The 26642-nt window shown below is 46.0% G+C and overlaps 1 protein-coding gene across 17 annotated transcripts in view; it reads right to left on the bottom strand.

The window, feature by feature from the left end:
• Window positions 1–26642, bottom strand: part of DTNB (dystrobrevin beta) — a 214843-nt gene that overhangs the window by 83719 nt on the left and 104482 nt on the right. For 15 of the 17 annotated variants that reach the window (XR_008747996.1, XR_008747997.1, XM_055809646.1 and 12 more), the window contains 2 exons: window positions 11517–11606; window positions 4310–4397 (listed from right to left, as the gene is read on the bottom strand). Coding sequence is in view for 15 of the 17 variants with exons in the window: in XM_055809646.1 (XP_055665621.1) it covers window positions 4310–4397; window positions 11517–11606 (178 nt within the window). In the remaining 2 variants the exon portion in view is untranslated. The remainder of the gene's footprint in view (window positions 1–4309; window positions 4398–11516; window positions 11607–26642) is intronic. The other 2 variants (XM_055809652.1, XM_055809653.1) reach the window with 1 other exon arrangement.

Raw genomic sequence — 26642 nt, 5'->3', positions numbered from 1 at the left:
GCAGATACTGGTCTATCTTGGTTTTAAAATCTCCACTGACAACTACTCCATAACTCCTTTATGGTGGGTTTTTTCCATTCTCCACTTTCATTAAGGTCCAGGTTCATTGAAAAATACATGGGAAGGAATTTCTGGAGGTTTTGAAATTCGCTGAAAATTTGAAAAGCATGCGCTGCTCAAAAGCAGGGCCAATTTATAGCAGGTTGCTCAAGAACTTGTCTAGTTGAGCTGTGAATGTCTCCAAGGAGGAAGATTCCAATTCTTCTCTGGACAACCTTCGACAATATTTGACCGTTACCATGGTGAAAAAGTTTCTCTTTATAGTTGGAATCACCCTTCTTGCAACTTCTGTCTGTTTCGTTGCTTCTTGTCCTTCCACTGTGCACCTCTGTGCTGGGCTGACCTTGGCTGGCCGACAGGTCCCCGTATGTCTGGCTCATCAGGGAGGTGCAGAGAGCAGTAAGATGCTGCTTTGCTTTCTTTTCTCCATCCTGAGCATACCCAGCTCTCTCAGCCTCTCCTCCTATGCCAGGCACCAAAGCCACCACCCATCTGAGCGGCCTCTGCTAGCCTTGCTCCATACATCCACGTCCTTTTTGCACCCAGACCAGACACAGTTCTGCAGATGTGACCTCACCAGCTTGGAGCAGGGAAGGACTGCCTCTTCCTCGGCCAGTGACCCTCGCTCTCTGGGCTGTGCTCTGGCTGGTGGTGGGCTGCTCCACTGCAAGGGCATGCTCCTGACTCCTGCTTTTCCCCACAATGCCCAGGTCCTCTCCGGCAAAGCTGCCTTCCAGCCCGTGCTGTAGCATGGCGTCACCCTGTCCCAGTAATGGGACCGGCGCTATGTTGAACTTCATTATAATCATCAGCTTATTTCTCCAGCCTGTCAAAGACTCAAGTCAATGCCACGCAGCTGCGGTGACTTACTGACTTACATGTTACCTGTTTTAAAAGCTCCTGTATATTTATTTTGAACTAATCTGACTCCTCCAACTGATCTGCTATAAAGAACACGCTACATGATGCACTTTCAGCAGTAAAGACTGATGCAAAAAACTCACTAGGCTTCTTTGCTGTGGTCTTTTTGTTCCTGACAACTCTTTTGTACATTTTGGTCACCAGAAAGTCTCACTGATGCCTTATTTAGGTTTCTCCTTTTGATGGTATTGAAAATCTTTTTACCATAGACTTCAGCATCCCTTGTGAAGCGCTCTTCAAATTCTTTTCCCATCTCCGTATTTCCTGGTAACATTTAACCAGCCATGTTTATAGGCTTTCTTTTTCTTTCCAGTTGGGCAAGCTCTCATTTCTTGAATGCCATCCCTTCCTTGAGACATCCTCCTTAGCCTTCTCATTGACCCACGAAAAGGTCAGTCTGGTATGGGTTTGGTTCCTTCTTGAATTCTGACACACAGATTTCCTGAGCTTCTACTACAGGATTTGTAAGAGCCTCCAGGCAGCTCACAGGCTGTCTGGTTTTTTGGACTGATCCTTTTAGCGTTTTTTCTAATAGTTTCATTTTTACACAGTTTCCTTTCTTGAAACTGGGTATCTGTATACAGCATTCACTTGGTGTGCCCTCTCCTGCTGTCAAAGCTAAGCACATGATGGTCACCACCACAGATCAGCTGGCACAGTTAACACCACTCCAGCTCGCCCTGGTGCATCACTCAGGACCAAATCCAGGATTTGTGGATTCTAAAACCAGCTCAAAGGAGCATCATTTATTGCATTCCGAAGTGTTTCTGCATTTCCCTCTGCAAACTGATTGAGGCTCTATGAGGGCAGCTGAGATCTCCCACTGTTACCCACCTGGCCTAAAGCTGCAGCTTGTCCTACCTCACTTAATATTTCCTGATCACTACCACCACCTAATCAGGGGGTCAGTATTTCTTTCCTATTATTAAGAATTTGGAATTGAAGCCCACAAGGATTCTGCAGTTTTTATCTTTTTCTGTGATATTTTTATGCTGCAACACTCTGTGTTTCCTTTAGGTACATACCATTCCCTCGCCCGCACATCCTACTGCATTGTTCCTGTGACGCTGGTAGCCTGGCTGCCACCTACCCAATGAGCACCTTTCTCTCCTGTATCTCTGAGATGTTTATTGGGGTTTTCATTTGATGCTCCCCATTTTAATTCCATACAGGAAGAAAAAATTGTTCCTTTTTTTACTCCTGTCTCTCTGTCTTAATGTTATATGAAGAGTATTCAAAGAAGTGGCTTGGCTGCCTGACCTCAGCCATTCCATTTCCCACAAACAGGGAATGCTCAGAAGCCAGCCCCGCAGAGGCAGCACGCTGTCCCAGACCTCAGCGGGATCCTCCTCCACCAAGCTGCAAGAGCCAACTTGGACACATACACAGCGCTGGCTAGGGAAGGGGGATCTCCTGTTGGCAAGAAATAATTAGAACCTGCCATGAAGTGGAGCACTTTAAACTCGGATTCCTTCAGGATATGAAAAATATATCCATTTCAGCTAATCAGTATTGCTGGACTGTGAACAAACGGTGGACCCAGTAAATAACCTTCAGATTCCTTGCTGCTAAGCGTTGGTCGCAAGGGAAACACACTATTACTGCTCTTGCAGCCTTTCTCTACTGCACTCCAGTCCCTGGCAGCGCTTTGACATCTACCCTGTGATGTAACTTATCTGGATGAAAAGAAAGCTGTAATTTGTCACAGGTCTTTGAAGTCTCGGTAAACTCGAAATGTTGCTTTCTTTACATTCAAGTAAGTCGCTTCAGTTTTGGCTTCTTTCAGAACTACGAAGTACACAGAAACAGGTTGAGGCGATTTACAGATCTTTAAACGATCAGGTTCTTTCAGAATCAATGCTGTGATGCCTCAGTTTTCATAATACTTCCTTATTACTACCAGAAATAGTCAGGTCTTGAATAAGAATTCCCCCACCACCTTCCAGAGTCAAACTGATTCAGCACTTACTGTCTCAACAAATTTAATTTTATATGAAGACTACATAGAAATCCCCTCCTTTTCAATCTACTTTCTGGAAAGTTTGCGCTTTAATATTTCAACACAAACCTAGTCCTAGTGAATGGAATGACTTCAGAGATGCAAATAGACCATTTGACAGAGATAATGGGAACTGGCAGTTAAACCCGTTTAAAAAGTGTGATTCTTTTTTATTTAAGTTTTACAAAAAGGAAATACCTGGTCAGCCTCCACATGACAAAATCAGATTATATCATATATATATATATATATAAAACTCTGAAAAAAATTACTAGGAGCCATAAGCCTACCTTGCTGAAAAGGACATGGAGGTATTTATACAACAAATAGGTAATGAGAAGGTGAATGAGGGCATGGGTGTTAAGATGCTTCTCCAGCCCCGCTGATGTGGCAAGGTGTGCACCCTGCCATAGTGGTACGATGCTTAGGAGAGGCCACTGCTACCGCTGGAGGTGGGAAGGCAAGGGCTGTACCGGAGATACTGTAGGGACAACTGCGTGGTTTTGCAATAGCCACCACGTATAGCAGCAATGAGGCGAGTTGCATCGGTGCAGCCGGTTCGGCGCTGTTACAGCAGGCTGGGGGACGTGCACCTTCGATGGACAGAAGGAGTAGCTGGGGGGCTGAGTATGTGCTAAGCCAAGGTGCTTCTGGGCAGCACACCCAGTGGAAATGGTGTAAAATGGTGGGGGGATCGGCTGCCGCCCTGTAATGCGGGAGGCTGTTCCTGTGAACCCTGCTCCTCTTTTCTATAGATAAACCAGCAGTATCTCCCCATCCAGCTAGACTGCAATTATTCTATGGATTTTCAGTAAATTCTTAACTGCCATCATCTCCTATAGCAATTTTCTGTTAAAGTGGTATTTATTTTTAGTAATTTAAAATTGGTTGGGTGTTTCCTTCCGTTTCTTCTACGATAAAGAGACTCCAAACGTACAAAATACTTTCCTTTCTCTCAGGCTCCTTCTTTCCAGAATAAACATATTCCATAACGTTTCTTCCACAATTTGTTTTCCTCAGGTATCTACGTATTTATCTCTTCTCTAGACTAAGTAGGACTAATCTGCTTATTCTATTGTCTCCTCTGACCTCATTTCTAATAATTTGCGTTGCCATTTCCCGCCTCCCTGCTCTCCCCCCACTGCCTGAGAACACAGTATTCTGCTCAAAACGAGGAAAGTGTGCTGCTCTTCCGCGTCAGCTGAATAAATGAAAAAAAAAAAAAAAAAGACAATTTCACACAGCTATTAGCATTAAGCTACTAATTAGACTCTGAAAAAACACCCTCCATATTCCACAGTAGGTCAAGAGGGATGAATAGTCACTTACTGCATTTCCAGCTTCGGCAGCCAGCCGGGCGGCGTATCTGGCAATCAGCCTGTGCTCCTCATCCAGCCTGCCGGGGCTGTCCAGGACACTGCCGGGGAAAAGCCAAAACACCCCGTCAGTATCCACCACCTCTAGATATCACTCATACCGGGGGATGACAGAGAAAAGGATGTATTATTGCAAAGACACAGTGATGGGAAATAGAAGAGTCACACTGGAAATAATCTAGATCATTCCCTTTTTCATTGCGCTTCCCAAGGGGGGATTGCTCCCAAGGCTTTCTGCCTAGTGGCATTCACATACCTCAGTTTTAGATTACTAAAATAATGTGTTTTCAACAATTAAGAAATACATACCATGAGAAACAAATTCACATGGCTTCTGAGGAGCTTTTCCGCAATCTCTTTTGTTTACTCAAGGTAAAAAGGGGCAAATAGCTGAATGACAAAGGAGAAAAGCTTTGTCCTCAGGAGACGGAGGATGACAAGCATCAAAGTCAGGATGATTCCCAGGAGGAAGAGAAGGGGAATGATGCTGACCCGAGAAGAACGGACTCTATCACCGATCAGCATCAACTTCAATGCAAATAGTACTCTGTAAGTCAGCCTGACTTACGCCTGACTTACTACCACCTTACAACACTCAAATGTACAAAATGTGGTAATTTGAGACTCGGTCATTCTCACTGCAGCTAGCAGAGGATGAAACAGTTCCAGAGGGATTGTAGCTGTCTTGGAGATCTATTAGAAAATGTTTCCAATAATCATCAGCAACAGTGACAGCACCGTGAGGTGACAGAAGAAAGGGACGTTTTGAAACAGGAGAAGCAGAGACGGCAAATGGGACAGATCCTCCAGAGCAGGAAGCGAAAGGCAGCACCTGGATGTTTCATGAGCATCGTTCCCTCTGTGCATGTTAATCATTAACATGATTAATCTAGTTTGGTCACCCAGTCAGTGCCCAGAGTGCTGAATCAGTTTCTACTATCCACAAATAATTGTCTTTTTAACTATAAACACACAGGGGGACAAATGTTAATTTTCTGGTTGTATTAACTGAAACCAATAAACATGCAGATCTATCACCAGCCCGGTGTTGGTGGCACAGTGGCCTTGCCATGGAGAACCAGTGGGAAAAAGCCAAATGAAAGAGCAACTTTTTAAGTTAACATCCAACTGAACTACTCCATAGTTGTTGTCTTACTGCTGCACGAAGATTTCTTGTCACAGTCTCCCTTTGAAGGGGAAGCCACCATATTAGTGGTACAAACCAAAGTATCATTAACAGAAACCAACCAGGATTCATGTGGAAATGAGCAACGTGCCTCATGCTGCAACACAGCCCTCCTAACGCTACCCTCGATGCTTCCTGCGGGATGCCCCGATGCCATGCTGGCTGCCACCGGTGACGCCAGTTGGTAGCATGGTGCTGGACCGGCACGCGCTTGCAGCGAAATGCAGGGGTAGAACCCCACCACCGACAGCAGCAGAGAAAGAGACACATACCCAGCACACAGCAAAAGTTACTTTCAGTCCACATTGCCACTTCCCGGGATAATTTACGTATCTTTAAGCTTAATTTCACTGATTTATGTTTACATAAATTAAATGTCACAGATTTATGTTTACCTTAACAACCAAATCTGTATTGCATGCATTATGTTTATTTAAAAATGTGGATTTCATTTCTTTTTTGCAACACCAAATTTAACAACTTGATCTCTTTTAAGACTCTGAAAGTCTGCCAGGTGATGTGTTTGAGGTGACATAGAAACATTGGACTGAATTTAATAGACATACGACTACAATTTACACAGATGGGTCTATGATGAGGACAGATTGCACTATTATGCCCCCGTGGTTGACCTGCTGGATTAAGGTCTGAAGATATTCAACTAAACAGCGCAAAGGAAGAAGCTGGTGAAAGGTGAGCTGAAACAGTGGGAAAACAGATTTAAGAGAAGAAATACCTGAGTCTTTACACTAGGCTTGATGAACTCCTCACATGCCTTCATGCTACTTCCTTTCCCAATATATTTTTTTTTATTGTTGAAGGAGGACAATCTTTCCCATCCCACCTTCTGAATTTGATACTGGTTTTGTTCAGCTTTTCTCTGCAATTTTGTCTGTACATGTTTGTTTCCTTGTTTATAGGAATGCAGATCATTCCATCCCTTCAACCCTTTCCATAACCTGGTACATCCTAATATCTCTCCCAGCTCCTGGAACTACTACCTCTTCTTATCTAAGTGAATTAGAAAATAGTTCTTGACAATTTCTTACTTTCTGGAAGAAAGCCTGTAATTAAAAAAAACCCCAACCAACACACCCTTTTGTGTTTTCTTTCAGAAATATTTTACAGATGGGGAAGGAAATGAAGTTCAAGTACACCTCCTGGCCCTGCTGCGTATTTTTTAATATAAACCAGTTTGAACAAATGAACCCCTGCTGCAACCTACAGCTCTGCTGGATTTACAGAGGGGGCATTAAACACCATCTACAAAACGTCACAGAATTTTTTCCGTCCCTCCACAAAGGAAAACTCACTTCTTCGGAGTTTTAACTTCTGTGGAGGCATGGCAAAAAGACTCCTACGCTGAAAACGCTTCCTCAAGAGGCGTGCTAGGGAGCTGCCAGTCCCAGGGCCAGCAGCAGCACCACACACCGTGATCCCCCCATGCTCCACGTAGCTCTGATGCTCCTGGTGCTGCCTGCATGGCACAGTCCCGCGGCGAGAGCGACACGCAAGCTAGGGGATAGCAGCTCAAGGAAAACGGGAAAGGTAGCAAAGGGGAAGAATAACCCTGGCTTAAGCCCAGAGCTAAGGGAGGAGGGCACGTGAGGCAGAGTTCAGAGATTCCCAGCAGCAGACTTTTTGGGAGGTAATGTTAATAGATCTTTGTATCTCACAAATACTGCACCAGGTGGTTTGGTCTATTTGGGCAACATTGTGCTGCTCATACAGCACCCATCAGTCAGCCCCAGAGCTCTCCCACTTCTTCCTTCGGAGATGCGGGCTACGGCTGGCAGATGGCTAACACAGCTGGAAAGCCCAGCCAGGGGAGGCTGTGACGTGCAGAAGGCATTGTCACCCTGGGGACAACCTGGGTCCGTTTGCAGAGGCACCGCGACTATGAGACAGAATCCAACCGACTGGAGCCACCGAACACGAGCACCCCGAGGGGAGACAGGGAAGGCGAAGTGATACTGATTTTTAGGTGTCAATGGAAACATTTGAGACAACATGATAAATGCGTGCAAGAAATATCACTTCTGCAGTCACTTTGATCTGACCCAAAGGCGTGCAGGCACCAAAAGGGATGTTCGCAGCCTCTGCCCTCCACTGCTGCGCTGGCAACGTGATGAGCCAGCAAAGGAAATTGAATTGGCTTCAGCCTGGCCTGACAAAACAATAACTTATTTTCTGCCAGGGCCATCGCCTGAGCCAGCTCGGCAGGCGGCTGTGTAAACGTGGGAGTTGACACAAAGGCGAGAGTGGGAGCGCCGGCAGGATGAACGGGGCTGGGGGGAAATCGGCACCTCAGACTGATGTTGGCTTGAGGCTCTTGTGAAACTGTGCCCAGCAAAACGGGGGCAAGTGCAGCCCGCAGAGAGAAAACCAAGACACCAGTGCCTGGTTGTCAAATACTAACACAAAAATGAGCATGGACAACCAAAATATTGGCTAAGGATGGACGATCAGTACAGGAGGTAAGAGATGATAATACATCACGGGAAGAGGTTTGAGATCTTAGGCTCCTTCTGAAACTGCTTGGGAAGTCAGGATGCTGGGAAGTGGCAGAGGACAGCAAAAGGCATGGCTTACTCTGCCAGCACTGGCCTGAAGCACGTGGCCCAGGTATCAACTGATGGGGAGCCAAGAGTGAGGATCTTGGGGACAGAGTATCTTTAAGAAAGTGACTTTTCCCTTTTCGTTCTCCTTTAAAATCAGGAGTGCTGCAGACAATTGCAGTTTCAGAGAGTCAGAAATGTAAAGGAAAGGAAATCAAACCAGCCAAGCAGCTCACCACCCATCCATCCACCTAGATGAACCAACCACAAGTAAAACACATAAATCCTGTGGCCAGCTGTCTTCTGCAGGAAACGCAGAATACATAATACGTAAAAGTAGTGGTGCTCTGAGTATGGCTACTTAATTTTTCTGGTGAGAAGTGGAGGTGAAATAGAGGCTTTGAGAAGGCTGGGGAAAAGCAGGCTTGTTGAATGATGTGGAACATAAGTTATTGAATGCTGAGCTTAAGAAATATGGAACAAACAACTGTCCAAGTAATAAAGCACAATTCATCAGCTCCGTAAGCCTTCTAACTGTATACGGGATAATTTGCTGCACTCCGCAGCTGTCTCTGCCTGCAGCATGTCCTTTAGGGTGGGGATTTTCTATTATTTCTTTGAAAAGCACTTAATCCATTTGCTTTGCTATCACAAAAATACAGTATGTAAAACCTAAGAAAAATATATTATTGTAAGATAAATGAAGTCCACTGAGCTCCATTCGCTATATTCCTTATGTAGCTTGGATCGACTTTTTGATTGGAGGACATCAGTGAATGAAATAATATTTAATGTGATGAAAAAATCTCATGGATCCAGCTAGCCATGGCTTAAAGGCTCTCAGAGTTTGGCTTGGAGACAGGAAAAGATGCTGGGCGATAAAGAGCAAAGGTAAGTACAGACAGAATCAGTGACGGGAAGTGGAAGAAAGATAGATTCAAATTTGAAGTAGGGCTCTTTTTTAAAAGAGTCGACACAATTAATCACTGGGACAGACTGTCAATGAAATGAGTGGCCTCTCCATCACGGTGTTCTCGGAGAGCTGCATCTTTAGAGAAACAAGGCATTAGGTTCAGCACAGATATGAACAGGGCTGATGGCTTTAAACTGAAGGAGGGGAGATGTAGATGAGAGATGAGGAAGAAATTCTTCCCTGTGCGGGCGGCGAGGCGCTGGCCCAGGCTGCCCAGAGCAGCTGTGGGTGCCCCATCCCTGGCAGGGCTCAAGGCCAGGCTGGACGGGGCTGGGGGCAGCCTGGGCTGGTGGAAGGGGTCCCTGCCCGTGGCAGGGGAGTTTGGTACTAGAAGGTCCCTTCAAACCCAACCTATCCTTTGATTATATAAATAGGACAGGACAGACCAGACTATTTCAGTTGGAAGGGACCTACAACAATCATGTAGCCCAACTTACCAATCACTTCGCGGCTGACCGAAAGTTAAAGCATGTTATTAAGGGCACTGTCCAAATGCATCTTAAACATCCAAATGCCTGGACACTGGTGTGAGATGACAGAGAAGATGCTCTAATGGTCTCTTCTGGTCCTGAAGGCTATTCTGCCCTGCCAGGAGAGGGGCCGTGAGGAGCACAGGAATAGCAGTCCTGTACCTTGTCTCCAACAGCAGTCCAGACCAGATGCAAACAGCAGAACAGAAGAGAGAAAGCAAGTGATGGTTATTACAGGAAAAGCTGTCTGTGAGTGAGATTTACTGTTATCTTGATCAGTTGGAAACAGAGATGGTCTGCGACGGCTGGCTGGAGTACACCGCGGGTCTCACACTGCCTGCTGCAAGCAGAAAGATGGGCTGTTACACCAGATTTTTTGGGGGTGAGACGTGAAGATGGGGAGAAGTGACAATGGAGCACAGATTTCATCAGTCCTCTCATGTTGACTTGGAAGACACTCCCATGCACAAACAAACTAGGATTTAAATTGTTTTCTTTGCCTTCGGCTCCTTCTAGGAGCATGCTGTTCATGTGGTAACAGTATTGAGTGACTTTTTTAAATTTAAAGACCTAAAAGACTGAGAAACTCTACTCCAGCTAGTGGTAACACGGCAGCTATGAGCTACATACGGTATTTCAATCTGTCATATACTCTTCAAGATGCACTCCTTTGTATCTCAAAATCCTATGATTACAGTAATTGAGTGAAGGAGAGAGTCTGAAATTCCTTGAGTTTTATTGTCTTGTGGACAATATTATGGGCTTTCAGTTCATAGCAGGTGATAGCAGACAACAGTGATTCACTACCAAGAAAAAAACTGACTTTCACCAAAGGTCTAGACAGCCAGAATGCATTCCATCAATACAGAACTGGAATACAAATTTCTACATGACAGAGCGAGGAAACGGGACTCCAAAAATATTATCCAGAGGATGACAAGAGGGATAGAGCAAGGCCTTTACATATAGCCTCCAGATCACTAAACCTCCTTTTCCTTTCCAGCACAGCTCTGGCTCTGGAAAGGCATAATTTAATTAGGTCTGAAAGTGGAATATGGAAAACCTCCTGGCTATGTCCTGTGATGAAATGGGAGAGCTGCTATTTGGGGCTTTAGGGTGAAATTTCTCTACATAGAGGTAAACATGAAATATAAATGTGCACAAATACTAAAGCTGAGATAAAAGAAACAAATTCTTCAAAGCATTAATATTTTTTGGAAAGGCACAGGCAGAAACAGTGATATTAAGCAGGTCACGTTGATGGGACTGAAAGAGCATGCTCGTTCAGGCCAAGTACCAAAGACAATGACAGGGTGGGACATCCGCCTGTGACTTCGTTAGGGGTGGAGAGGTAAAAGCAATAAAGAGAAAGAAGAACAGCTGGAGTTACAGGACAATGCTGGAACAAGGACTAACGGGTATGAGCTGGATGTGAAAAAAATTGAAGGTGGAAATGGGCTTCCTGCTGGTGAAAGATGAGATTCCAGAAGGGTCATGGAGAGCAAAATTATCTAACCCATCTGGGACGGTGTTAATCAGTTCTTGTAAGGGATTCTGTAACACAGTGAATGCACGAGGGCGGGAAGGGACACAAACTCACCCCTTCCCACCTGATGGTTTGTGTGTGTGCGTGTGTGCGTGCATGTGTATTTGTGCGTTTTCAGAGGATTTCAGAGTATACTACATACATTTCCCTCTATTTGCCACCCCTTGGAACAGGGGTCCTCAAACTTTTTAACCAGGGGGCCGGCGCGCGGATGAAGTGGCAGGCAGTCATCTGCGGCTGCGTGGTTTCCCCCCACAACCCCTGGCGGGGGGTGTCTGTAAATACCGGGGGCCGGATTGAGGACCCTGGGGGCAGTATCCGGTCCGCGGGCCGTAGTTTGAGGACCCTTGGCTTGGAACATCACTCCCCAGAGGAAGCAGCGTTAAGGTGCCCGTCCCTGCACCGGGAACCCCTTCCTAACACTAACCGTGCACCGCTCTGCAGCCGGCTCACATAGGTTGCTATCAGTGCATGCTCGTCAGCTAATCGGCTGGCAGCATCCAGGTTGCATTGTAACCTAGTAGCAGTGAAGGCAAAAGAGAGCAAACAAAACACAAAGCAAATAATTAATGAACGTTAATGAAACAAACAGTTAAAAATTAAACCAAACAGAGGAGTAATTAAAAATGTAAATGTGTTTCCGCCAGTCACATGAAAAGGATACCTTCTGCAGTTAGGGATTAAAACACAGATCAGAGAAACATTTGGGTACCAAAATGAGCAATGGATACAGCCGTGGAGCTTCCCGGAGCCTGCTGTCACCCTGGGACAGTGGGACCGCCCCGAGCAACGTGATCAAAAGCATCAGGCAGACTCCTACTGCAGCAGTGGCATTCCCACCAGGATCCACGGTCTTCGGGGAGCCACTGGGAACAGACCGGGGGTCTGGAGCCTCCAACCTGAACAGAACTTACCTTTCTGCTATCAACCTGCTCCAAAAAGACCCCAAACCCCAGCAGGCTGCAGTTTTATTACCATGTCTAAAATTGGAATGGAAAGATCCAGTTTCTTGCTCTCATAAGACAAGCTCACCAAACAAAAATACGAGGAAAGTGATAAAGGACTGAAAAATTAGTAGTTGGTATCAACAGAATTACCCTCTAATGTTTATTAAATGACGTCAGGTTTTTGGGGTTTTTTTGTTTGTTTGTTTGAGGACTTGTAAAAATAAAGCTACCATACTTTTGAATATTTTTATGAGTAGAGGTTGAATGCAAAAAATATTTGTCAGAAGCAATCCCACATAAATAACTATTTGTCTATACGCTCCAATTAAATGTGCTGGTTTCTACTACGCTTGTGACAGCAGCATCTTAAAAACCCTGACAGAATACAGCAAACCAGTCATTTTTTATCCCGGGCGTTGCACACAAAGGCAGCAATGTTTTTTTCTTCAACCCAAAAGAGCGGTACACCACTTCTGCTATGCCAGAGTTCCTCCACATCCGTGTAAAGATTTGCCTACAGGACTCCAGCCTGCTCTTCCACCCCATGAAATGGTGCCCACATAGAGACAGCACCACTTGCAACTGGGAGACATAAAGTCCCGTGCAGATATGAGATCAGATTGTTACCTAAAAAATGATTCTTGAACATATATCACTATTATTTTTGCACAATATATATTTCTTCCTAAAACACATCTGTACAAGAAATTCCATTTTTCATTTCTGTGTCAGGTATTCAAGCTGCTCTTCCAATTTATGAACAGCAGTTAATTCCTTCTCCACACATGTCCAGGAAGTATTTGCTTCGGAAGCTTTTATAAACATGGCATTTATTGCTTTCAGTGTCAGTATACTGATACTATGAAAGCAGAATTCACATTTTTTAGACATACAAACTCTTTTTTTTTCTCTGTTATGTGCAGCAACATGTCAGAGAAGTCTGCCAGGAGCAGAATAAGACCTTATAAAAAAAGAGGCAAAATGGAATTACCCACATCAATCCCTCTGGGCAATGAGCAACCTTTTTAATAATGGGTTTGTAATGAGAAAGAGACTTAACATTAACCACAGCACAGAAGAATTTTTAAGCAATCTACACTTTGTGAAGCCTGACTACTGGCAAGTGCTGAAAAGCACTTTCAGATATGCTTTACAGCAGACACATTGCTGCAACCACAACAATTAAGATTCCAAGACCTTTTTCATTATAACTCATTACACACGCTCTTTTGAAAGGAAAAAGCCCAGCAGAAATGGCCACATTTTTAACTCAAAATGGTAATAGCTTTAACAATGATTAGCATTCCTGGCTTTGGAAGGAAAATAAAGAGTTGGATTAAATTAACATGAGCCTGAGCACCGGTCCTAGCACAAATCTGATTTTCCATACACATTTCCAAATGCAGGTAAGCTTGCCTGGTGGTATCCCAGCCCCCTCCAGAACATCACTCGGCAGCCTCCGAACCTCAGAAAATCACAAAATGCAGAATTAAGGTACATGCTGACAACTTCCCAGGATGGCACCAAGACAGCAGGAGTCCCCTGCACATATTCTGGCTGCTTTACTTTGTTAGGTGTAGCTCAGTGGAATAATGGAAAGAGTAAAGATACAGTCAGATCAGGATTTTGGCTACAGGAGAGCTGGAGAAAGAGGGTCACCGGTGGGAAAGCCCATTGCTCCGGATAAATCTATTGCCAAAGGAAGCAGATGCACCCTGGGAAGAATTCATCACTGTCTTTGGCAGTCTGTGTCAACGACAGCACGCAGGTACCTTCTCATCAAGGAGAATATCTAAGTGTGGTGGGCAGGAGAAAGTGCAGGGCTTAGTGGCGTTCTGCGGCGTGCACTCAGGTCCCGTAAAAATCTTGTGGGTACACACGTTGCTTTCACAGAGCAAAAGAGGTATCAAAACATAAAAGCTAGTGTGGGTAATTCTGATGTGCAAAACTCACATAACCACAAGCTTTGTGGTTCACAGAAAAGCATTAAGCTGGCGTCCATTGTCTTTCTGATGGGATCCACTATCCAACCTCCCCGTCTGGACGTGCCACTCTATTTGCAACAGGCAGACTGCGTCTGTCCCCTAAAGCAGAGCCATCACGGCAGCGCCTGCTCATTATTCAAAGAAAGCAGAATTTAAGTTATGCTTACACGTACCTTTAACACTCGTTTCCAAAGGGCTCGCCTTTGACTGAATTCAGCTCCTCTGGGAAAGCCTGAGATAACTATGGACAAGCTTAATTCTTTGTAAACTTTGCCAGTATAATACCTACGGAATGTTTGTATAGCAATTAGCGCTCATTCAGAGCAGCTGTAGCATGCTAATTTACAGCTAAGCAGCCGTGGTGATGGCAAAAAGTAGAAGCCGTACATGACGGTGCTAGTGACAGACAGGAAAAGAAATCACAAACCTATATCTGAAAAATTTATTTCACGTTGCCCTCAGTTCAGGTGCAAAATCATTTGGTACATCCCCTGGCTTCCCTGTGCCACCCTGCTGTGCTGCCCACGGCACAGAACCAAAACTGTGGTGTCCCCAGCCTGCCTCCGTGCCATGAAGCAACCAGCATCTCGGCAACATCGCTAAGCCCGAACTGTCCCTGCTGCCTTCTGCTGCTGCACATCCTGCTTCGCATGCAGGGATCCACACCAGGTGTGTGCTGCACCGAAGGTGGCCCAGGCTGAGCCGGAGGTGGCCCAGGCTGAGCTGGAGGTGGCCCGGGCTGAGCTGGAGGTGGCCCGGGCTGAACTTCTTCCCTGCTCCCAGATGGCTTCTTACCTCTCCTCATTGCACTCCGAGCTCCTGACACGATGTTTAAATGTATATAATCCTTAACCTCTATGTTCCTGGTGTTTTGAGGCTGAAGTGCAGGCACTCCGTGTTTTGGAAGGCTATTAGATACCCTTGATTAGCACTGGATTAAAACTGTTCCGAGACATTTCATTTCTCTGGATGAGTAACATCTCTGTTCATCACAGCCCAGCTCTGTCCTTCTTCATCAGCCCCTGCTTTTTCCTGAATGCCATCCCACCAGATCTGAGCTTCACCCAGCCCTGCTGCACCGCACAGCCGTGACACAGCTCTTGGTCACCAGCCACCGAGTTACAGCTCCCAAGGACCCTCATAACCGCAGGTGGTGATTCACACAAATTCTCCTCTCTGGCCTTCACAGATGCAGTTCTGACCCCCTCTTCTCTATTCTTTTTTTCCCCAGTGAATCAGTTGCATGTCAAAAGGCAATTCTGGAGTAGCCCAAGCCAATCATGGATTTGGACAGAATTTGCTACTTAATTTTAAGCGAAATGAAAATAACAAAAACTTAGGAATTGCTTCTCCATATTGCTCAAGCCATATTGCTAGTGAGCATTATGTGGACGTTTAGTCTCCTGTTGAAGTTGCTTCATCTAACACACTTAGATATGCTCTTTAAATCAGAACGGTTCTATAGCTTGGCAATTAATTTACCAGAACGGTGATGTGGAAAGGACCTCTGGAGGTCTCCAGCCCACCCCTCTCCTCAAGGGGGGTCAGACGGATGAGACAGCAGACATTTCCCTAAACTGTTCTTCAGAAGTGTACTGCTGTACTGTGTAACCTGGTCTGAATGGACCCACAGAACTTAACAAACCTCTAGACCTACCGTTTCCACCACGCATCTAAAACCTCCACTGCTGGGAACCGAAGCTGGTGTTTCTCCTCCCTGCTCCCCAGCTGGACACCGAGTCCCTTCACCGCTCCCCAGCCCACAGGGACTGCTGTACGAGCTCTGCCAAAGCCAAAGACTCTCCTCTGGAAAGTCAAACTGTCCCTACCATCAGCTGCTTCTGGACTTGCAACGCGTCTATGGCCTTCTGGGCATCTGCTGTCTGAAAGACAAGAGAGCTCACCAGATGGAAGCCACCACTGCCTGCCCTGGCCCAGACACAGCGCTGCCGTTGCCACAAACCCCAGCCACATTGCCACTGCCCGTTCTGTGGGCTGCTGGCGGGTTTGCATTCAGCTCCTCACCCACCACAACCCCCAACTTCCCAGCAACAGGCCTGTCCAGCTGGCCATTCTCCACTTCTTACTCATGCGTTTTATTTTATTTTCTGTCACTTGAAGCTGTCTCTACTCGCTCCATCTCACCGACCTACAGGACCGCTACGAACCAGAGGCTGGCCCTCCGGTCCATCTCTGCCATGGTGTTACTCCAACACATCTCTGTGCTGCTCCCCGTTTCATCATGCACGCGACGGGGCTGTACACCCAGTAACGCTGCACTGGGAATGGACCCTGCGGGATCCCACCTGCCACGTGCTCCTTCCCCGGTAGGAAAATATTGATGTTGCCTTTCTCCCACGGCAATTTTTCAACTGGCGTTGCACCCACGTAACAGCAGTTTCAACCAGTCCACATTTACCTAGTTGATTTATGTAAACACCAGATGGGATAGTGTCAAAAGCTTTATGAGTCAATACATTTTAAATTAGTGCTTCCCCCTCCTTCGCGAGGCCACCCACCCAGGCAGAACCACCCGATGCCCATTCTTTGACAGGATTTGTTCTCCACATAGATATGTCAGCTGTTTTTATTCCCTACCCTTCTATGTGGGTATAGACTGATTGTTTTATAATGCGTTCAGGAATCTGGAGGTAACCCTTCAACTTTCAGGCACGTATTTCAGCAAAAATACTTCTTTATATATCCTGAGAGCAGAGAAAAGCAATGTTTAAAACCTGAAGTCTGGGGAAAAAAGAACCCCAAACCTTTAAAACCTGAAGTCTTGGAAAGTTCATTGTTGAAAAGATGTCTTTAGAAAGCTACTTTCCATTTATCCTGCACTGATATCTACATCTTCCAAGAAAATCTTTAGACATCTCCCAGAATCACAGCTGGCCCTTAACATGGCTCAAATTCAGAGAGCGGTCAAGCACACAGCTGAGGGCTTGGTTTGTTCTGCTTTAAAAAAAAAAAAAAAAAGAAAAAAAAAGAATAATATGTCCCTGGTATAGAAACTCAGAACTACAGGACTAAACTATCATCACAGAATCTTTTAGTTTTCCAAAGATGGTATCAAGGACCAAATACCACCTCCTCCCCCTGAAGTTAGCCACATGCTGTAACTGCATTCCTCCAAGCGGTATTAAAACGTCATTTTGTAGTACATCTCCCACGCTTTTCATGTAATGGCAGCCACCATATGCAAAACCAGCTTACACCATGCAAAGCAACAGTCAAAAGACAGCAAGAACTAATGTTAATCATGCTCCTGAGGACTGAGGAAGAAGGGAAGCAATATTAAGTGGGAAGAGAAAAATGCGGTCAGAGTCTCCACAGAGCTGCAGGACACTCCTCCTCACCCTGGTTCTCTGGGGTGATGGCTGGAGGTTTGGGTTTGGGTGCTCAGTCAAGCCTGGGGCTTGGACACATAACTGCACGTCAGCAAGAAGGGGGTCTGGGATGTTCCTTGGCTCCTGCCCCACTTCTTACACACCAAGACTTGGCTCTGCAGCTTTATAAGCAACTCCATAAATTACTATTTAAATGGTGCTTTTGGTGTCTTAAATTAATTTCTGTTCTGAAAATCTACTAGGAAAGCCAAGTATAACAGACAATTTATTTTAAATCCTCTCATTTACAGCAAGAAATCCCTGCAAATTTCTATATGCTGGCTCACAACTTTGTAAATCTTTACAAAATTGCACACTGCCGCTCTGGCTACTGAGAAGGGAAAGAGCCTTTGGAAGAGCTGCCAGGACGTAACCTAGAGGGGTCTCTTGTTTTCTGTCACATTATTTTCCCCTGCAATTGATCTCAATAGATGTTAAGGTCAGAAAGGATAATTACCACCATTCTCTGAATAATACAGAGGCTGACATTCAGCACAGTAATTTCTGAATCAAAGCCATGCCTCTGACTGACCTGCAGCACTCTGCTCGGAGAGCGCTGTAGTCTGGCTTAAAGGTTTAAAGTCAGGGGGAAGCCACCACGCTCCCTGAACGCTCTAAACCACCTTTTGATTTCTTCAGACCCCTACCTCCAGCTACCACAGGCAGGAAAGACAATGTGGCACATATCCAAGCTGAAAATCACCCAGTATAATTATACAGGGAAATGTAATGCAGCCCAACAGCAACAGCACGCAGGATGGACATCATTAAAACAGAGACCACGGGGGGAAAAACCTCATCTTGTAGCACTTGAATTTAAAGCAGATACAGGACAGGTAGGAATGAAGAGCCAGGAAAGTGGCTGCAAAAGGACAGCAGTGATAAAAACTGTTTGAGTATGTATGTGACTGTAAGTTACTTTAAAAAAAAAAGCCAAAAAAACTTCATCAGGAAACTTACACCAAACGTGGAAGAACAAGTGTAAAACCAGATGGCTTGACAAAACCAAAAGTTTCGGCATCAGTGTCACTAGCAGGTTGAGAGGGGGGATCCTTCCCCTCTGCCCAGCCCTGGAGAGGCCACCCCAGGAGCGCTGGCTCAGTGCTGGGCTCCCCAACCCGAGAGGGGCATGGCCAGGCTGGAGAGGGTCCAGCGAGGGGCCACCAAGATGCTGTGGGACTGGAGCCCCTCTGCTCTGGGGCAAGGCTGCGGGAGCTGGGACTGCTCAGCCTGGCGCAGGGCAGGCTCAGGGGGTTGGATCCGTGTCCATAAACACCTGCGGGAGGGTGCCGAGGGGACGCAGGCAGCTCTGCCAGCGGTGCCCAGTGCCAGGACCGGAGGCGACGGGCACAGAATCAGAAATTCCATCTGAATACAAGAATTGATTTTTACTCTTGAGGGTGGTCAAACACAAGTTGCCCAGAGAGGCTGTAGAGTCTCCAGCCGTGGAGACATTAAAAACCCAACTGGACGTGGTCCTGGGCAGCCTCTTCCAGCTGGGCCTGCTTGAGCAGGGGTTGGACCAGCTGATCTCAAGAGCTGATCTTCCAACCTCAACAAATCTGTGATTTCTGAGACTTTGTAATATCAACACAGAGATGAACTAGCCTGACAAGTCTCACAGCAGACAAAGATCAGGTAGCTAGGAAAAAAAAAGTGTAGGGAACATGGAGTGAAAAAGAACTGAAGAAGAAACCGTTTGATTATGTTGAGAAAAGTGAAGGAGAGCAAATCCAGCTCTGCAGAGTGCAGTGCTCCAGATCTGCTGTGCCTGCAGGGTGCTGCTGATGGCCAGTCTTGCTCCCCATTCCCTTCCCTTCTGGCATGGTGTTTTTATCACCACTGCTCTGCTGGACCCAACAGTCCTGTGACAGCAGCTGGACTGTGATGAAGTTATTGGAAAACCCATCATGGACCAGACAGAGGAAGAACAGGAACGAATGGAAATACTACTTGAGCGGCAGCATGTAGGATAAACTGAAGCAGCAGCACTACTGGAGGAAGAACTACAGAAGGCGTGAAAGTAAGTTGATGTGAGAAGTGGTGCAAAGGTAGACCAAAGCTCTCAGGACAGGGATCGGTTAGAAGACACCATCACAGCAGCAGCAGCATTAAGCACCATGTTCTTGCCTGCAGGCCCCGTGTCCCCTGCTCCTGCCCAGCAGTCCCATGAGACACTGGCTGGCTGCAGGGTGACCCTGCCGAGCGTGGTAGCCACGTGGTACCCACGTGCCCTCCGAGCTCTTCATTAGCTCCAGACTGTCTGTAGGCAGACAGCAGGAGAGAAACATCTTTCTCATCTAGGTTCCAAACCCAAGATTTCTATTTTATTCACGTACTTTCCTCGTGATCTTGAATCTTATAGCCACTTAAAAGTAGCGTATAAATGCCCCAACGATTCCTTTTGCAGATGCTACCTGATCATTTTTGCCTCCCAATCAAACTCTCCACACTCTCACCGAACGCATCTTCCTCGACCCACATCCCACAGACTCGCAACTGCACCCAGAGAATCTCAAATCACAGGTTAAAAATAAACACCTATAGGTACCTAGACATCAGTTTAAATGACAAGTACGGAAACACAGGCTTTTCCATTTGGAATTGTCGGACTGATTGGTTACGCTGACCCTCACCCTCCCCCGTCCTTCCTCCTAGCTGTCCTGTTCTCTTCCATCTTGTCGTAAAGTGCTGCCACATCTTCACTGAGCAATGCTGCATGTCAGATGGGACCCCCCTCATCTCTAGACAAAGAGATCTTTTTATCCCCTTTCCAGAAAGAAAGTCTATTTTGGTATTATGTAGGTATGTATAGGGTATTATGGGATGCATTATAAAGCGTGGCACAGACATGCCCGACCACCCTGGCTATATCTGTAACAGCAATCCAGACAGGGCCAGCTGCCACAATCCACCCAGGCTCCTGCTGTTGAACTGTCCTCCTCAAAACCTTTTTGTGGCTGAAACTATGGCTAAAATGAATTGAGGATCTCTAGAGGTCACATAGGTCTCAGAAGCAGAATGTAAGAAAATGAATGTACTCCACCTTTGTCAAAGAAAAACGCCAGGGTGGACAATAACTGTGGTTTCAGTCACTTTCAGGTGGAATTGGTGACTGGACAGCTAGAAGGACATGTCAGAGAGATGAATGTGGACACGGGAACAAAGGGGAGAAAAGGCACATTGGAAATTGTCAGAAGATAAAGTAAGCTAGCCAAGCAAATAAAAATCACTCTGCGTTACAGAACTTAAGCCAAGGGACAGTGTCAATGACATAGGTGTGACACACATCAATGCGGAGCTGAAGGCAGAAGAAAGCTTCTGGAGGTCTGATCAAAAAGCTGGAAACTACCCAGTTGTGTGTACATTTGAAATCCCAGAGAAGAACAGAACTCAAGGGAGGTAATCAATGGTACTGGAGACAGCAAAGTTAAATGAGGACAAACAAAAACAAAGGCAGGAAGAGTATGAGGGACTAGGAAGCGCAAATACTCAGTGATCCTAGGAGCATAAGACTGAGAAAAAAAATCCAAGTTAGAGTTAGTGGAAATAAAACTTCTCAGACAGGGAAAAAAGAAGCCTTTTGAATATTGTCTAGGCAGGTGACTCATATCCCTTTCAACTTCAGTTCTTAATGTGCAAATACTTTTCTTTTTAGCCTGTAAGAACACTCTTCACCTGACCAAATGCAAAGACTGTAGTCCTCACGCTTCTCAGAAATGAGAAAAAAAGAAGGCAATACTTTGTTGTATTAAAGGTAGCAAATATGGTGACTGCTTTTATAGGCTAGGTTGTGGGAAAGGAATTCTATTTTAACGACTGTTCTCAGTCCAAGGGAGACACTTTTGCCTCCCTGAACACACATTACTGGAGGCTTCTCAATATGAGCGAGCTGTCTGCACTCCCTTTATGGTCAGTGTGAAAGAAAACAGGCATTGCTAGACTGTTCTCATGTTGAACTGGACATCTAAATCAGTTCTGCTCTACAACGCTCCAGAACCATTTATTAGTCCACATAAACTCCGCAGGGAGCCCAGTGCAGCTAGCTTAGGAGGAAAGGTCTTCGCTGTAGACAGTCAAGCAGTTTTGATGATTGCCACGCTTACACGTTTATAGGGCCCATAATGGCACCACAGACCTATACAAGCCTTTTAGGAACAAGCTGAGAATGATCCATCCATCTTTTCACACCGTATATACACCAACAAGACTGAAATACAATGCATTTAAATTCTAACATGGATCTGCAATGTAAAAGACGCTGTGAAACCTACAGACTGGTGATGACGCAGAAGGATACTTAAAGAGGTAAGTACACGTCGTTAAACCTAATTGAGGACAGGCTGTCTTTGGGAACAGAATTACTGAAAGAAGAACAGTGCACATTGACCGCAACAGAAGGAAAAAAATATATTCCTGAAGCAATCTAAAATAAATTAGCTAAAACAAATAACACTTAATGGGCTTGGCCTCATCTTACAGAAGAGACATAATCGTCTCCATTTATTTAGAAAGGCTTGTTGGCTGTAAAGATCAGAGAAATACTGTGTTTTGTTGTATCATAGGTAACAAATGCAGGCAAGGTTGCACTAAAATTTACCCTTTGTAAATGTCTCAATAAATGTACAGAACATCTGTCTCCCACATCTGATACAACACTAACGAATGTAAACGTGCCACTGAATCAATCGGCTTTTTTTTTCATTTGGAAACACGCTCTGAAAGATGAAAAATGTCAAGATTGTAATGTTACATGCATAAATGAGAAAAAAGTCCACAACTGAGCGTGGCCATGGCTACACTTCTGTTCCCAGAACTCTGCGCCTACTAGAAAAAACTTTATCTGACCTCATTCTGTCTACAGCATTTTAGGGACAACAGAAAGCTCCCTGCCTCGTGCAAAACACAGTTATTGAAATGGTGGGATTTGGAGTTCATCGCCCCTCTGGATATTTTCCCACTGAAAGCAGAGGATGAGGAGGCTGGAAACGACTGAGGCCCCTCTGAGAGATGTGCATGGACTGAAGAGCAGCACTGACGAGAGCTCCTTTGGTTTCTTTGGTTTTCACTTACTAGTTCACCAAAAAAGTGAGCTCAGGCATAAAAATCCTGTTCTTTCAGCTCAGTCTTATTCCCAACAAGACAGTTGTCAAAGGGAGGTTATTTTCATGTTTTTAACAGCAGGAAACCACAAAAAGAGGTTTCCATCCTGGCCTGCCACTGAATGCTGGTGTTCACTGCGCCCTGAAAGAGCCAGAAGCTCCGCAGCACAGCTGGCCTCCACCCTGTCTTCTGGGACCCCTTATGCGATGGATGGATGCAATCATCACAAGAATCAAAGAATCACAGAATGGGTTGGGTGGGAAGGGACCTTAAAGACCATCCAGTTCCCACCCCCCACCACGGGCAGGGACCCCCCCCCCCCCCCCAGCCCAGGCTGCCCCCAGCCCCGTCCAGCCTGGCCTTGAGCACTGCCAGGGATGGGGCACCCACAGCTGCTCTGGGCAGCCTGGGCCAGCGCCTCGCCGCCCTCACAGGGAAGAATTTCTGCCTCATCTCTCATCTCCATCTCCCCTCTCTCATGTAAAGCCATTCCCTGTGTCCCATCGCCACCTGCCCTTGCCCAAAGCCCCTCCCCAGCTTTCTTGCCGGCCCCTTTAGGCACTGGCAGGTGCTCTAAGGTCTCCCCGCAGCCTTCTCCTCCCCAGGCTGAGCCACCCCAGCTCTCCCAGCCTGTCCCCACAGCAGAGCTGCTCCAGCCCCTGAGCATCTCCCTGGCCTCCTCTGGCCCCGCTCCAGCAGCTCCGTGTCTCTCCTGTGCTGGGGACCCCAGAGCCGGACGCAGCGCTGCAGGGGGGTCTCACCAGAGTGGAGCAGAGGGGCAGAGCCCCCTCACTGACCTGCTGGCCACAGCCTTTCTTCCCTAGGGAGACCCCGGACCATGGACTGCCTACCCTGCCTCCAGGAGCCAAATCGATGCCTCAGTTTCTTGAGGCCAGAGCTGCTAAGCACAAGCCAGAGATGTCTCTCGTTCTCACGCAGCAAGAGTTTCCGGTTTCAGCCTCTCTTCCACGGGTGACAAAGTACTTTCTGGATGCAGACTGGCTCCACGTTTTTTTGTGGAGGTCAGTGTGGAGGAGCCGTGGCCCAGAGCCAAGCTCTGCGCTAGCTCTGGCCTCAGGGAAGCCCAGGGACGAAGCCGAAAACCTGTGTGTCTTCCAGAGAGACCCAAGCTCCCCACATGTGCATCTGTGATGAACAGGTTAAAAGTGGAATGGGGCCGTTTTTCACAAATAATTTAGTACAATCCACAGTCATGACTAAATTCATTCTCTTATTAAAAACATTGCTAGGAAGCACATGGAAAAGGCTTTTTGAATGATATATGTTAATCAGTATGGACTTCCACCGAGGCTCTGCGTTAGCTGCATTGACCCAGACAGCTATATCTAGCTGTACCTATATTTACAGGACCCCCCTGTGAACAGCACTTTCCTAATAGCACCTGGATTAAATTAGAAAATTGCAGAAGCGGTTCTCTTCAACAAAATCGTGTACAGGTATCCATTTAGTATTCCTTCCAACTTTGCCTTCACAGAAATTGATCCATATTTGCTCCATCTTTGGGGGAAAGAAGGCAAAGCAAACCAAAAAACCTTACTCTTGGATTAGTTTACTGGTGGAAGCTGGAATACATTAGCGTGAAGGAACAAAGTTTGATGAAGGTATAAACAAATGTTAAATACTCTTCAGAACGGAAAAGACTTAGGCAGGACACTACCTTTCACTCATACTATAATATCACTATCACCAAAATCAAATCTATTTCTAGCAAATGCTATTGTGCTATTGTGCTTTGCTGATGCCCTTTCATTCTTTTTCAGCACTGAGGACGTTCAAAGACGAGTTGAGCCCTACCCTTCTTGTTCACAGGATTAATTTGGTGTCCACAAACAGACCGGCAAACATGTAACTTCTAACATTTTCATCCATCATTTATTCCTAGTGTATAAAACATAGTCAGTTTTAGGAACAAATTCAGCTTTCAAAAAGAAGCCAAGCCAAGCCAAGCCACTGAAATCTGGCCAGTATAAACAGCTTCAGCACGTTAAAACGTGGATCTGACCTCCATTTGGCTCACACAAAGCAACCGCAGCGAGCCTGCTATCTTTATTTCATGCTGCCAAGATGTGACAGTGCCTCCAGCTAGGGAAATGAGGCCCTTCATTTTAGGCAGTGATGATCTTTTACATCATGGATTAACCTAGAGCAATACTAGCTGTAATAAATCTTGGGGAAAACACTGTAATCAGACGTATGTGAACTGACAAAATAGAAATGTAAGAAATTTTCGAAGGGGGGAAACCCCCATTTCTCCTGCCTTACTTCACTCTACTATTAACTGCTGACACCTGTACATTTTCCAGGTTTAGAAAAATGGACGATACAAAGACAACAGAAACGTGCTCCTATGCCCCTGGCAAACTAGATGATAGACGAACCAGTAATGCCTCGACATATTCAGTGACTCAGTCGCCGCACTCAAAGTCTCAAACCACTCGGCAATGTTATACCGAATGTGGATGGGCATGTGCCAAGGCAAACACAGGGTCTCCTTCAAGCTGAGGCAAGAGCTGAGTGTTTCTGCTTCCATGCTTACTGCTAAACCCACAGGCTCCATCACCACCCAGCTCGGCTGGCTGCATGCAGAGGTCACGCAGAAGTTAGTGGACGCTGAAATCCCCTTCTGTGCAAGGCTAACACCCCCACTGCTACGGGATGCATTTCCACACATAAATATTTGTAGCCTAGCAATCAAATCACACCTCCACCTTCCTTAACAAACTAGACAGATAAACCTCCTTTACCATAATAGTTCCAGCTTTTAGATATTTCTATAGCCCTCTTTTAATTACTTTTGCAGTGTTGCCATAGTCTTTTTGAAAGATGGATACTTGACCACAGCCACAGTTTTAGCAGTATCAAGTCAAACATGGCAAGCAGCATTTCTTTGGTATGTGTGGACACAGCCTGACTAGGATAATCCATGCTACTTTGGAAGTGCTTTTCAGTGCAGTACAACTCAGTAGTGCCAGCAGGCGAGCCTTGCAGAGACAGAAACAGCTTGGATCATACAAATGCCGTAATCTGAAATGGCTTTCACTGATCACTCCTTGCAGAGCCGCAGCTGAACAGAGAAGCGTTGATCAAGACCTATATCCCTCATTACGATGTGATTAAAACCAAACCAACCCCAATCAGACCTGGAAAGGTGGACGCGGACACCACGACCAGATATTCTGCAAAGAGCAAAGGCACTAAGCAGAGTGTGAATGGCAATACCTTTCGAGATGCGTGTTTGGGTCTCACTGAGAGCCCCAGGGCTCGCTGGGTGGCTATGGAGAAGATGCCTTTGGCAAGCCAAGAGCTCAGGGAGCTGGAATGATGGAGGCAAACCTAACTACCTGAACCTGAGGCAGCCTGTCCATTCCTCCCAGGTCCAGGACAAGATAAATACCCCATTCCTTCTTTGGAACAAGCAAGTATAGAGAGAAGAAACCTCCTCCCCTGAGCTCTTGCAGAATCTGCTAGATGAAGTAACCTTCCGTAACAGAATTCTGGAAGGGGGATCCATGAAGAGGGATGAGCCAGGATGTGGGTAAGAAGCAGGGGCTGGTATGGGTACGGTGATCACAGATGATGACACCTACCATGTATTTGCTGCCCTCAAGTTCTCACGATGCCCAGCTAAATACGATGCTTGAAAGTAAGATGATTTCTGGCTTTCTGAAGATCGGTTCTGGACTGGTCTAGTGCCATTCCACACTTGTGCGAATGTCTTGCCTCTCAGGAAGAGCAAACTGTAGACAAAGGATGACACAATGCTTGCTTTGCAGAATCAGGTTTCTTGGTGTTTCTTTGTTGTTTGTTTATTCCAATTTCTTTTCTTAGCCTTTGCTGGGGATGGTATCGGTAAAGTGTATGTCCTGTAGAGGTCTTCATCCTGAGTTACCTAAGTGTAGCCTTTCAATTGCTGAGGGGACAGCTCATTTATCAGAGTACAGGAAAGTTCTGTGCTTTTAAACGGGAAGTCACCTATAGTTACTTGCATGAATTTCAAAATACGAGCTGCTTGCAATCAGCTGGTATGTTGTTTGGTAGCAACTGTGAGCAAGGATCGTCCCCAAAGGCTCAAGTAGCTTATCCTGATGGTTTTTGTTACTGCCCAGTC

The sequence above is a fragment of the Falco peregrinus genome, chromosome 7 (assembly GCF_023634155.1).
Source record: "Falco peregrinus isolate bFalPer1 chromosome 7, bFalPer1.pri, whole genome shotgun sequence".
Taxonomy (NCBI): Eukaryota; Metazoa; Chordata; class Aves; order Falconiformes; family Falconidae; genus Falco; species Falco peregrinus.
This window is presented reverse-complemented; position numbering and strand designations above follow the sequence as displayed.